Below are 12,695 nucleotides of genomic sequence, written 5' to 3' on the forward strand. Positions count from 1 at the left end.
GATCGGTTTAAAGAAGAGATGGCATCAAAATTTGAAATGAGTGACTTGGGGAAGCTAACCTATTATCTAGGGATGGAAGTGTGTCAACATGAAGGAGGAATTACTTTGAATCAACGACGATATGCATTGAAGATTCTCGAGGAAGCTGGGATAAAAGACTGCAACCCGGTTCACACTCCAATGGAGACTGGTTTAAAGCTGTGTAAGTCTTTGAAGGAAGATTCAATTGATGCTACAAGTTACAGGAAAATTGTTGGGTGTCTGAGGTATCTTTTGCATACACGACCTGACTTGTCATACTATGTAGGAGTCTTGAGTCGTTATATGCAAGATCCTAAGGTTTCACATGGAGTTGCTATGAAGAAGTGTTTAAGGTATTTGAAGGGAACGATCAATCTTGGCTTAACATTCGAACGATCAACAACTAAAGTACCAAGACTAATAGGTTATAGCGATAGCAGCTTCAATGTTGACCCTGATGACGGTAAGAGCACCACATGTCATATCTTCTACTTAGGGGAAAGTCCAATTACGTGGTGTTCTCAGAAACAGGACACCGTTGCGTTATCATCTTGCGAAGCTGAGTTTATGGCAGGAACGGAGGCAGCAAGACATGCAATTTGGTTACAGGATCTGCTTGGAGAAGTCACTGGTGTACCATGCAAAAAGGCAATCATTCGGATAGACAACCGGTCGGCTATTGCTCTCACTAAGAATCCAATATTTCATGGGCGGAGCAAACACATTCACACAAGGTATCACTTTATAAGGGAGTGTGTGGAGAATGAACAAGTAGAAGTAGTTCATATTCATGGGAGTGAGCAGAAAACAGACATCTTAACTAAAGCACTTGGTATGAACAAATTCAAGAAAATGAGAGAGCTCACTGGCATGAGAGATATGGCAGAGAAGGAGTTCAAACTTAAGAGGGAAAATGTTAAATAAGTTAGAAGTATTTCTATTCCTAATCAAGTTATGATTAGTCTAAAAGGATAAGGACAAGGCTTTGATTAGGAGTTATCTAATACAAAGGTCTTACTATTAGGAATAGGTTTGGTTTTAATATAAATAAGGATGTTGATATGTGACATACCTTAAGAGAGTTTGTGAGATTGAGAACTTTAGTTTTTGAGAGAGTTTTCTAAAGCTAATAAAGAAAAATTGTTTTTTATATTTCTTGTTTACAAAGAAAAATTCTTATATTTGAAAACTAGATATTTGTTTAATTTATCTTTTTTTTTTGAACAACCTATTTGTTTAATTTATCTATAAATTAATTTGTTTCAAATTTTTTTATATAGCTATTGTATACTTGAGCAGAATTTTCCATCTTTTTTTTTAACCCATCTAAACCTAATGCATTTAGCTAATAAGTTTAACTCATGTATCAAGTGAAAATTACTTAATTGGATCTTTTACTACTAGTACATTACACAACATTATAAACAAAGTTAAAATATATCAACGTATACAATACAAGGTACGCATGGATATATATTTTATTGAAACATTCATTAAATACGGAAAGATCAGGGATGAGCACATGTAAAGTTTAAGCTTGAATAGTAGTTTCAATCGAGATCTGTGTAGCGTAAACAATTCTTTCAGATTCTTTGTCGTTGATGTTGGATTCCAACCATAACTCTGGAAATGCCTCTTTCATGTTGTGAATGCTTTCTAAGGCGTAATCACTTCCATCCACTTTTTCTGATTTACCAACCTGAAATAAATTTAACTTTAGTAACTTTTTTTTATTTTTTTTAGTTAGTTAGGTATTGTTTAACATGTCAACCGGTTCTTACCAAGATTGTATGGAGACCAACGGCTTTTCCGGTTTGGATGTTCCGGACACTGTCGTCGAAGAACAACTACACACAAACAAAAAAAACATGATAATGTTGATTAGGAGATATATAAAAGGATTGATTAAGGGAAAATCTTACTCGATCAACCCCGAAAGAGAAGTCTAAATGTTTAGTTATTCGTTTTATGAAACTTACGGTTTTGTGAGGATCAAGCTGAGCGATTTCGAATGCTTTCTCGAAAGCAATCTCGGTTGGTTTACAGATAACAGGATTCTCGGGAAGATGACCTGTCTCGCAAGAAACCTCAGCCTCGTTGATCACAGGGTTTAAGGTCTCGAAACTTATGATTCTTTCAAAACAATCTTCAATGCCGAGTCTTTTTAGAGCCCTCATCACATGACCATCATCTCCATTCGAGAAAATCTTAACAATCAAACCCGAATATTATGAATACAACGTAAACATCTAAAAGTTAAAACTAAGAAACAGACAAGATGAAGAAAAACAATACCAATTTTCGGAAAGGTAGACTAGTGAGGAGATTTCTCAGAACCGGGTCCGGTTTAAGATTTTCATAAGGTAATCTCCCATGAACAAAGCTGTGGTACTCGTCATTATCGAATTCATAACCTACAGCCTGCAGAAGAAATGGTCTTGTATATTAAATATGATTTAACCTATATATAGACCACAAATTATTTATTGTGTCTACTACATCTATGATCTATCCATTGACCAACATATATGATCAAAGTAAATTTTACCTTAAGCCCAGCCATTGTAGTTCCATGTTTCTTGTAAAGGATATCATTTAGCTCAACTACTCCCTCTTCATCTATTCCAAGCTTTTCAACCATAAATTCTGCACAAGGGTAATTTGGTGATTTTAAGGTATTTTTTCTTCTTCTTCTTCTCCATATGATATATGTTAAACATATAAAGAATTAATCAAAAATATGAAGAGTTAATTAGCATACCTATAATGTTGTTGGTGCATGCGTCTGATAAACCAGAGCTGAAAGGGTAAAGAGTATCGTCCAAATCTATTGGAAAGACACATAAAGACATATATATATATAGATCAATAAAATTTGTAATTTGCTTCCATTTTCTTGAATGTAATTTAAACAAAATCAAACGAAACTTCTTACCAAAGAGGAGACATTCATATCTTGGTGGAGAGGTGTTCACAAATTCCATTTCTTCAGAAACTGCAAATCTGATTGGTTCTAAAAACATCGTAAACAAAGAAAACTAAAGAATGAGCATTTAAAATTTGAAAACTTAGAAAAAGAAATACATGTAGAACAGTACTCTGGTTAGGTAAGGTTAGAAGAAGCAATTACCTCGAATAAAAGATGAGAGAAAAATAATAGACGTGAGAGAAACGAAGAAGAGAAAAAATATTTGATGAAGAAAAGAAGAGAAACGCAGTCTTTATATATAAGAAAGTTGAATACGTGTGAGAGAATATATAAAGTCACTAAAATAATTGAGTATTAAATTAATTATTTAGACAACGAGTAAGTCTTTGCTTAATCATCAAGTTTATAATATTTTTCGTTGTCAAAAAAAGAAATTTTATGATTCCCATTAAATGTGCAATTCAAAAGCATATAGATATTTCATTAGGCATTACAATAAAGTCCACGCGTCAATAATTACATATCCTTCTCTTTGATCATGTCACCCTTCCCAATTTGATCTAGAACTAGAATATACAATAAGAAAGACTTCTGTGACTGAGATATTCTTGACCGTGTGACATTAATACCTATTTTTTTTTTTCCTTACTATTACCTCCTCAATATATACATTTAATGTAAGACCCGAATTGGTCTTATTTTTGTTAAAATATTTTTGGTCTTAAACTGAAAAAATTCTACTATATTAATTGGTAGGCACAAATATGAAAATAATCTTAAAATGTGTAAAAATTACATTCAATTGCTATTAGAAAAATTTAATTAAGATTAATTAATTAATTAAAAACGAAAATTGGGGACACATAAAATAAAATAAAATGTAGAAAATTAAAAAAAAAAATCTATTAGAATCAAAACTAATTTGTATTTTAAAAAAAATTAACAGCTAATATTTTATAAATCTAATTGAATAAAATCTATATGATTACAAATTTTATCAAAAAAACTTTTCCAGCAGGGGTTAAATTTTTTATTAAAAATCAAATGTAATAAAATATATAACAGTTCTCTTAGATTTTAAAATTTTTTAAAAAAGATATAGATATAATATCTTATCTATTTAAAAAAGTTATATTATCTTTTAGCCACCATTCTTTAGGAAAATAAAACTAAGTTGAGATTTGAATATATTAATGTTTGAAGGTGCTTATTACAGACAAGTAAGAGAACCCAAAGCAAAAAAAATCATTGTTTTTTAAAAGGTTTTTCAGATGCTTTATTAGATATATTTAGTTGCTCTTTTTACATGTTAGTTATATTTTTTTACTTACTTCACAACTATAGCAAGAGTTGCGTTTAATTGACAAAGGTTTAAGCAATTTTATTTAATAAACATTTGTAAAATACAAAAAATTTAATATAAATAAACTGAATTTTTAATCACAAATATTTATAAATAATATAATAATAAAATAAATTATTAAAAAATTTCATAAAAAATGTTCAGCCGGCTGTTTCCCCGCGGGTTAGTACCTAATATATATATATTGGAGACGACTTTATATAGCACAAAAGGGTTAAATCATAATAATATATAACTCTAATTTTGATATATAAGTACAGTATGCTACTAGTGTTCGTGACAACAAATCTGTCATTATTTATTGATTTGCACCTTTGCACTAAATTAAATTACGCTGGAAAATGACAAATGAAAATTAATAAGAGTCTTTTAAAGTTGGGAGTTTCAACAACTTAAGCCCACACTTCATAAAGGCGCCATGTGCAGCGACCGGTCGGTTTTCAACGGTTAGGACCCCGCCGGCGGCGTTACAGTCAACACATTTTAACTGAGCCAAATTTATAGAACCTTCCTCACTTTTTACATTTTTGCCCCCAAGCCCGTTACGCTTTTCTAGACCTTAACCTATTTTTTTCATACTGGGCTAGTTTCTATTAGCCCATAAGCCCATTTTAAATTATCGAACAGCGAAGTGAAAATTAATTACTTCACTTTCTATCTGTGCGGAGATTATCTGTTTTCTAGTTTTCAGGTTCGAAGCAAATATGAAGCTGAGAGTTTTTTCCTGAATCTTTTGTCTTTGTATCTGTTTTTTTCTGTTCTTCTTTAAAATTATATTCCGCCATGGAAGCTGTGCTTCTCTGCTCGAAGGTTGTTCCTCGAGCTACGACGCCGTTGGAAGATTCCCGAAAGTTTTCGTTCAGGCATTTGAACAAACACCTTAAGTGCAATTCGATTCGTTCTGATTCCAGAAACACTCCGCTACTTCCAAGTTTTGAAGCCATTAAGAGTCCATCTATCTGGAGAGGTGCTTCGTTCCCAGTTAGAAAAGGTTCATGGGTTTCGCCCAGATGCTCGATTTCTAGCTCGACTGTTTCCGATTCCGATAACCCTTTCCTTGGCCGATTTAAAACCTTCTCTTTTGGTTCACTGGTGGAGAAAGTTCGGGACTTGAAGAAATTGAAGCCCATAGATGTGGCGAAGTTAGCTCTTGTTCTATCGGTTGTGACTTTGGCTGCTAAAAAGATCGTGACTTTGGCTCTGGACCCTTTCTTCTGGATGTATTTCAGCTGGACATGGCTGTTCTGGCCTTGGTTTATCGCTGTGGGGCTTGCGGGTTACGGGATTTATTGTTTCCGTAAGCACTGGCTTGGAGAAGCCAATGCCTTTGAGCAGCTTGGTATTGTGAGTTCAGTTTTCACATGGCTTACACTTGTGCCTCCTGCTTATTTCAATGGTTATCTTGAAGGCTGGCCTTATGTGTTCTTCTTGGCTTATCATTACTTCTTCTTCTTCAATGTAACTGTGAGAAAAAGGCTCTATGGAGATTACTATGCTCGCTCCCATGATCCCAAATGGGATGTGAACACGCCTTTATGGTCTCGGGTTTTGTTTGGTGTTGGTGTCATGGTTGGACATTGGCTTGCGGCTTTTGAAGGACCTGAATTGCATCGTTTACCAGGTGGTTGGGCCAATGTAGGGATATGGATTTTGATTGTGGTTACAATGCTTATGCATTACGATTCAACGCTATATCTTGCTAGATATTCTGAAAAGGTTGTTGTTCCAACGGCTGTTGTGCAATTTGGTCCTTATAGATGGGTCAGGCATCCGATATATGCTTCTACGATGCTTCTTTTCGCTACATACTGCACTGCTCTGCGTGCGCCTTTGAGTCTGTTGTTTCTTTTGGCGGTTTCTTTGGTTTACTATAACAAGAAGGCAAAGCTGGAGGAAGAATTGATGGTGGAGAATTTCGGACAAAGCTATTCGGATTATGCTGATAAGGTTAGGCACAAGTTCATTCCTTTTGTTTACTAGTGCTTTTAGAGGAACATGTATTGTGTGTCTAGTTATCTGGTATCTATCAGTCAGAGATGTATGAATGAAGCTGAGTTGGATTTTGTTATTTTTAATGGTAATGTTAGGCTTGTGAAAGGGATATGCTTTTATGCTATTCATGGTTCTCTTACTTTCTATTTCAAGATATTTGTCATTAGTAATTAACTAGTAATATTAAGTTTAAAGTTTAAAACTTTGGGTTAGCACGAATCTGAAAAGTGATTGGCTCTTATGAAAACCAAACTTCACATCATCTTTGATTGCTTGTAGCTGTAGCTTATTGAGTGTTATGTTAATTTTTCCTAACAAATATTTTGATTGAGTGCTTTATAGTATTATTAGTGCCTTATCTTTTGTCCTTGTTTTGGTGATCCATTTTCGCTGTCGCATAATCAACCGTGATTTGCTGCATCCATTTTCTTTTCTTGACTTGATCCATTTAATTGGGTACATGTGACCCTAATTTTGTAAATCTCCTGATCTAAACTGAAACCCTGACTTAAAGTTTATGAACAACTCCAGTTAAAAACTAAATCTGCCTGCTTTCTTTCTGAGTGTTTTCGCCTTTACACGTAAGAAACCGCACAGGGAACAATCTTAATCATGATTAGTCTAAATAAAGTGAGATTTCTAATCTAATAATTTTCCTAATCCCACTTGTTCCACACTAATCAATCATGTTTAGTTTAATAAAATTCTTCTATCCTGATACAAACTTTATTTTTTTATCGTCCTTTGCATTTGCAACCCATTATCAAACTCCACCTGGAAATGTTTTTTTAATTGGCTTCTTCATGGTACTTTGGAGAAAAAAAGGTTTTGAGGTTTGTGTATATAAAACACTTGAGATCTTGATATATGTCATATTGAAAACTCTTTAGGTTTGGCTTCTGTTCCTGACACTTGTATAGTGAAGTGGGCTTGTGTTACATTGATGCAATCTCTCTCTCTTTATTCAAAAGTCAATTAGAGATCTTGATGCTACTTCTGTCCCTTTCCAAGTGATTTTACATCGACCAACTAGCTTTCTTCATATGAGTGTATATATTCATGTACCTATCCCTCTCAATTCCTTATCACCAAAATCATCTTGCTGATTCATTTGCTTTCAGAATCATCTTGCTTTCCTCTTTGCTTTTTTTCATTTGTTGGGTTAAAACCAAAGAAGTTCCCAAATTTAGAGCTCGAAACCGATAAGGATCTATTCTGCGGTTGATATAGCTGGGTTCTCGATGATTAGGGAAAAAGGTGTAGCCCTTTGGTGGATGTAATCAGCCAGTAGTCGCAGATGCAGCACCATTAAGATTCACAAGAGATGTGGTTCCCTTTGTTTTCGCCCCTCGATCCGAAGAAAAGGGTTCCTGTCGAGTGGGAATCTTGATGATGCTGCATCAGCAAATACATGGCTACTATTGTCAGTTTCTTTGTTCATTCTCTAGTAAAGATAGTCTTGGAGATCGATCTTACAAGGACGACACAACACCAAGAAGGTAAAGTCTCTTTTATCTTCTCTGACTCTTCACAATTTCTTGATCATGCACATGTTGTGAAATAGCTTTTAATTAATGGTGTCTCTATCTTGCTTATGTTATTGGCATAACCATTCACATGTGGACCTTTCAAAGGATCCACCACACATGCTTTAAAAAACCAAACAAGATTATAACAACTGTGTAATTAAAACACTGATAAGGTTCTAAGTTGAATGTGAATAATAGTGAGAGGTCTCTTGTGGTTACGGTTGTGGGAACTCACATGGCCACATGTGAAAATGGTCCATAAGTGTGTTTTTTTAGTCAATTCTTTGCCGTTGGTCCCAAGCTTTATTGTGTTTTTATATAGTTTCTTTGACCCGATCAAGAGAAAAATTAAACATTGTTTCCACATGGATCATATGAATCTCGAGGCACATTTTACTTGTTGAAAAATATCTTGGTTAAGGCTTAAGGGAGATTCTAGTGCAGAGAGAAACTGTAAATAAGAAAGTTTTAGAAAGATTCTTTTTAATAAAATTATATTAGGAATGTTCAAAATTTACATAAATTGGTGGTCAATCGTGCAATGGAATATTATTTGTGAAAGTAAATTCAGATTTCACTTGCTATTTGTTTTACGACTTTTTCTTTGGCTAATCGTACACTAATGGTCCCAACTCGTGATAATGTTTTTAATCCCGCCTTTGTAAGCTTTTTGAATAAGTAATTGAAGATGACAGAGCTTGTAAGTAATGACGTCGATAACATATAGTTTATTAAACTTGTGTACTTGTTGAAGACAAAAAAAAAAAAATGCTTGTGTACTTAAATATTAATATGTGAAGTTGTAGTCCGATAAATCAGAATCTCTCCTAAATTTGACCCAAAAAAAAACCAGAGTCTCTCAAAGATGATATGCCATGTCACATTTGAAAGAAAAAAAAAACGAATAATGTATATGAATTGTTTAAATTTCTACATAATCCTATTACCCATGCATATATAATTAACGTTATTGTACATGTTTTATATTGTAAATTGTTGAATGGTTTGTCACTTTTCAAGTGTATTATTACGTTTAAAAACATAATTCAAATTTGCGTTATACCTTGAAAACATTAATATGTACAACTGTCTGTTTAGTTAATTTTTAAATCTTTTTAACAATACTGAATAACACCACAATAATATTCAATTTTTCTCGATTTAAGAAAAATATTATTTCCTTGGACAATCTCTATAGATACATGTGTGTGTAATAGTAGACAAATGTAAATATAACAAAATTGTATAGTAATATAAGTTTGACCTATATTTCATATTCTAACTCACTAATATTCTCTTTGCTCCGTCTTCAATTCAAACATCAAACACACTCACACAGAGAGATACACGCATTGATGTACATTTATTACATACTGAGTAGTTTGATCAGAAGAAACGACTGAGAAAATCCACTCTTGATTGATGGATGATGAGACGTTGTGGAAAGTTTCCAAGAAAGATTTCATCTCCGAAACCACTCATTTCTCTTCAAAACATCATGTTTTCACACGAAGCTTCTCAACAAAAGCTTCTTCTTCTTCTTCAAAACCCGTAGTATTCACACGAAGTTTCTCAACTAAACCCACTTCGTATTCTTCATCATCAGAGCCCACCTTTAGACGTAGTTTCTCTGCAAAACCGACTCCTTCGAAATCTCCGTTTCTGTCTAGAAGCGGTTCAACGAAATGCCAAGCTGATGGTACATCTTCCACTACTTCTTCTGCTTCCAAGTGTTCCATCTCTCGGAGCTTGTCTCAGAAAGGAGCTTCGGTGACCCGAAAGTGTCGTAATATGGCCAAGGAGCACAAGTCTCGGTTTTACATCATGAAACGCTGCGTTTCAATGCTCGTTTGTTGGCACAAACATGCCTGAGAGATCATCGTTATGAATGTGAAGAAACAAACAAGACTAGGTTAAATAATTACAGATTTTTTACTCTTTTTTTTTTTTTTTTTCGTTTCATTTTCTTTACACATCTTTTAATTTTTTGAAAGCACAAATCTGTATCGATGATACACTCTTTCCATTTTAATTAAATGTATTTTTTATTACGCAGTGTTCTTTTATACTTTAAACAAAAAAAATACTAGTAGAAAGAAAAAACTGCAAAATTAAAATTACTTTGCAATTGAAAAATATAATGGACTACTATTTTGTTTTGTTTTGTTTTATTGTGCCAAAAAAAAGTCTAACATATACTATACATTGAATGATTGTGTTGAACATCATTTTTTTTAGAATCGCATTTGTATCATCGACTACGGCTCGAATTGTAATGTAACAGTACAAAGTGTTACTGAATTTATCTTAGTCAAACTATATTTTTCTAATTTTTTTTCTAAGTTGTTTTCTTTCGATTGAAATGGTTGTATACTACAGACGGAGTAATATTTGTATTGAAGTTAGAGAGATTCCTTCTGAAACATTGGGAAATTAAAAGACATAAACAAAACTGTACCAAGTGTCCGGTGTTCCAGGTCCACCGTTCGCATTTATATTTGTCGGTCCATATTATTGTTAAATAGTAAATATTGGTACTATCGTTTTGAAATACTGATTTGATAATAAGTATATAACTATTTGCAAATTAAACCGCATTGATTTACACTTTTTGTTTGTTGGTTCAATCGCATTGTTGGGCTTGACATTGGCCGAATATAATCTGTAATGGATCTTTTAAGATCGTATGTGACAACTAAATCCATTGTGCATGTGAATCTATTTTTTCTTCTTCTTCTATTTGTCTCCGTTAGAGAGTATTTGGAATAGAGAAGCCGAAAATGGCTTGGTGGCTCCTCAGCAGTCATCACAAATGCTTACATTTTCTGTTTTACAACGATTTACATTGAGTTGTTAATCCAACGAACATTAATAATAAGAAGAAAAAAAACAATAATTTGAACAAAGATAGATGGAAAAAAACTAATTAATGAAACTAAAGAGTATCACCAAAAATCAATCCCAAATCATAACAAAAGAGAGCAAAGCAACTCCGAGGAAGACAGCAAGAAATTTGTAGACTGGCTTGTCGAAGTAACATTTCTCACGAGGCTTGTATCCCTTCGAAATGAGATGGTTAACCGCAACATAAACGAAAACTCCGCACGCAAGGCTCATAGAGATCGCATAGGTCCAGTCACCAGCGGCTCCCTGGCTAGTGGCATTGATGCCAATGCCAATCCCAACGCCTATGGGACTCGATATACCAAAGGCCAAGGAGTAGACAACGGTGAGGAAGAATGGTCGTTTGGGGATTAGCTTGAGGAGAGCTATTCCCATTGCTACAGCTGCGAAGACCTTATGCAATGATATTGTCCATAGGTTTCTCCAAGCGTCGCTTTTAGTTTCTGACCAAAATATTCATAAGCGAACAGAATAAATGTCTCAAACTTACATATATATACACAACATGAAACGGCCGCGTCCAACTATAATTATATTAGGTTTGGAATTTGTGACTTTCGTATTAATTTCGTAACACCTAGCTAGATTTCTCTACTAGATTATACCTACAAGAATTCAGTTCTGGTTACAACATGAAGATGGTACAAGCATATATATCATGGTCACATAACATTATAGCTAGTATATTGCATATATAAGATACTATCTTTCTGAATTTACACTTTCGATCAACAATGAGATGTTCCAAAACCTAGAACTTAGACCTAACTAATATAGAATGAGTAGATTACCAAAAAGTCACATAAAATGAATGACTAGTTTAGCTACATGGTTATTTAGTGAGAAACCAAATTAGGGTTTTCATTGATAGTTACCTGAGAGTCCAATGGCGATTCCCTCGAAGATGGAGTGAAAGCAAAGTGCAAAAATCAGCAAAGCTGTGTCTCCAAATCCAGTAGTCCGCAAAATCACTTGATTCACATCCACACCAGTACTTCTTATCTCACGATGGCCTTCCTCTTTCACTGCCGCATCATCATCATCATCATCCACCCTCGACTCTCCGGCGCCAGCTCCCCCGTGGTGGTTATTACTCCCAGCCGCTACAAACGAAACCGCCACGTCTGCGAGCATTGTAAGGCAATATCCAGCGGCTGCTAACATGAAGGCGTAAGGATACTCTTTGTGTTTTAACCCTCTAAAAGTCTCGTTAGCGTCGCTGAGGAAATGGATCAGAGCGGTCGCGAGGAATATCCCACCGGAGAATTGAGTTCCGAGGAGGAGAAATGACTCGTTCCATCGGTAAAAGTAAGGTGAGATACCGGCTAAGAATGTGCTAAAGAAGAGTATTATAATACAATAGATCTTTACAAGCACCAAGCTTTTCGATCGGAGATTCACGACGGTGGTTGTTCCGGTTACCGGAGGTGGTTGGTTGGTTGGCTCTTCTTCGTCTCCGTCGTCTATGCCACCGTGAGAAAGGATCAAGGAGAAGCAGAGGCAGAGAATAGAAAAGAAAAAGAGAGTTGACTTTAGGGTTTTGGAAGAAGACAAAGCCATTTTAGTTAGTTATTGTTTTTCTTGTTTTTTTTTTTGTTTCTCAATTATTGTTTGTTTGTGTTGTGTTCTTTTCTCAATTGATGAAACATATATATTTTTAGTGTATGCTTTTTTATATATCTTGTTGGTGATTGTAGTACAGTGTTGACTTTATTTGTTGGAGATTTGCTGTGACAAGTACAACGGTAAAGTAATTCGGAAGTTGTACTACAAAAAAAGTACAAATCATCGCCGGCGACCGAAGAGCTGTTTCCTTGTGAAACGCCATGTACTAAATTCAAGCATCACCTATAATTAGTATTAGAACGTTGACATTATCAAAAATACTGCAGAATATTATCAAATCAAATTGTTTCCCAAATAGGTTTGCCTTTAATAGCAAAAATATTGGATATAT

General features: G+C 34.4%; 3 protein-coding genes and 1 pseudogene across 4 annotated transcripts; 2 read left to right on the plus strand and 2 right to left on the minus strand.

Annotated features, from left to right (window-relative positions):
* Nucleotides 1-1,387: 1,387 nt before the first annotated feature.
* Nucleotides 1,388-3,263, minus strand: LOC104726534 (uncharacterized protein C24B11.05). Its single transcript, XM_010445405.2, has 8 exons — nucleotides 3,152-3,263; nucleotides 2,957-3,034; nucleotides 2,783-2,848; nucleotides 2,570-2,667; nucleotides 2,317-2,442; nucleotides 2,001-2,228; nucleotides 1,803-1,868; nucleotides 1,388-1,720 (listed from the first exon to the last, which is right to left on the minus strand). Exons 2-8 carry the CDS (start codon nucleotides 3,003-3,005, stop codon nucleotides 1,553-1,555), a joined length of 801 nt encoding a protein of 266 aa, XP_010443707.1. The 5' UTR covers nucleotides 3,006-3,034; nucleotides 3,152-3,263; the 3' UTR covers nucleotides 1,388-1,552.
* A 1,277-nt stretch (nucleotides 3,264-4,540) lies between these two features.
* Nucleotides 4,541-6,429, plus strand: LOC104726535 (uncharacterized). The gene has a single exon (XM_010445406.3). The coding sequence runs from the start codon at nucleotides 5,097-5,099 to the stop codon at nucleotides 6,291-6,293; it is 1,197 nt and encodes a 398-aa protein (XP_010443708.1). The 5' UTR covers nucleotides 4,541-5,096; the 3' UTR covers nucleotides 6,294-6,429.
* Nucleotides 6,430-7,670: 1,241 nt separating this feature from the next.
* On the plus strand, nucleotides 7,671-9,885 carry LOC104726538 (small polypeptide DEVIL 18 pseudogene; annotated as a pseudogene). The gene is made up of 2 exons (XR_015572533.1): nucleotides 7,671-7,804; nucleotides 9,174-9,885. The product of XR_015572533.1 is annotated as a small polypeptide DEVIL 18 pseudogene (transcript).
* A 752-nt stretch (nucleotides 9,886-10,637) lies between these two features.
* Nucleotides 10,638-12,387, minus strand: LOC104726539 (zinc transporter 2-like). Its single transcript, XM_010445410.2, has 2 exons — nucleotides 11,614-12,387; nucleotides 10,638-11,181 (listed from the first exon to the last, which is right to left on the minus strand). The coding sequence occupies exons 1-2, from the start codon at nucleotides 12,296-12,298 to the stop codon at nucleotides 10,790-10,792; spliced, it is 1,077 nt and encodes a 358-aa protein (XP_010443712.1). The 5' UTR covers nucleotides 12,299-12,387; the 3' UTR covers nucleotides 10,638-10,789.
* Between the last annotated feature and the right edge of the window lie 308 nt (nucleotides 12,388-12,695).

The sequence above is a fragment of the Camelina sativa genome, chromosome 11 (assembly GCF_030686135.1).
Source record: "Camelina sativa cultivar CO46 ecotype springtype chromosome 11, ASM3068613v1".
Classification (NCBI taxonomy): Eukaryota; Viridiplantae; Streptophyta; class Magnoliopsida; order Brassicales; family Brassicaceae; genus Camelina; species Camelina sativa.

Coding starts and splice junctions, on each gene's coding strand:
- LOC104726539 (XM_010445410.2), bottom strand. CDS start 12,298: ATGGCTTTGTCTTCTTCCAAAACCCTAAAGTCAACTCTCTTTTTCTTT. Junction 11,182..11,613: donor AATCGCCATTGGACTCTCAG/GTAACTATCAAT, acceptor TATTTTGGTCAG/AAACTAAAAGCGACGCTTGG.
- LOC104726535 (XM_010445406.3), top strand. CDS start 5,097: ATGGAAGCTGTGCTTCTCTGCTCGAAGGTTGTTCCTCGAGCTACGACG.
- LOC104726534 (XM_010445405.2), bottom strand. CDS start 3,005: ATGGAATTTGTGAACACCTCTCCACCAAGATATGAATGTCTCCTCTTT. Junction 2,443..2,569: donor CTACAATGGCTGGGCTTAAG/GTAAAATTTACT, acceptor TTTCTTCTGCAG/GCTGTAGGTTATGAATTCGA. Junction 2,229..2,316: donor GTCTACCTTTCCGAAAATTG/GTATTGTTTTTC, acceptor TTGATTGTTAAG/ATTTTCTCGAATGGAGATGA.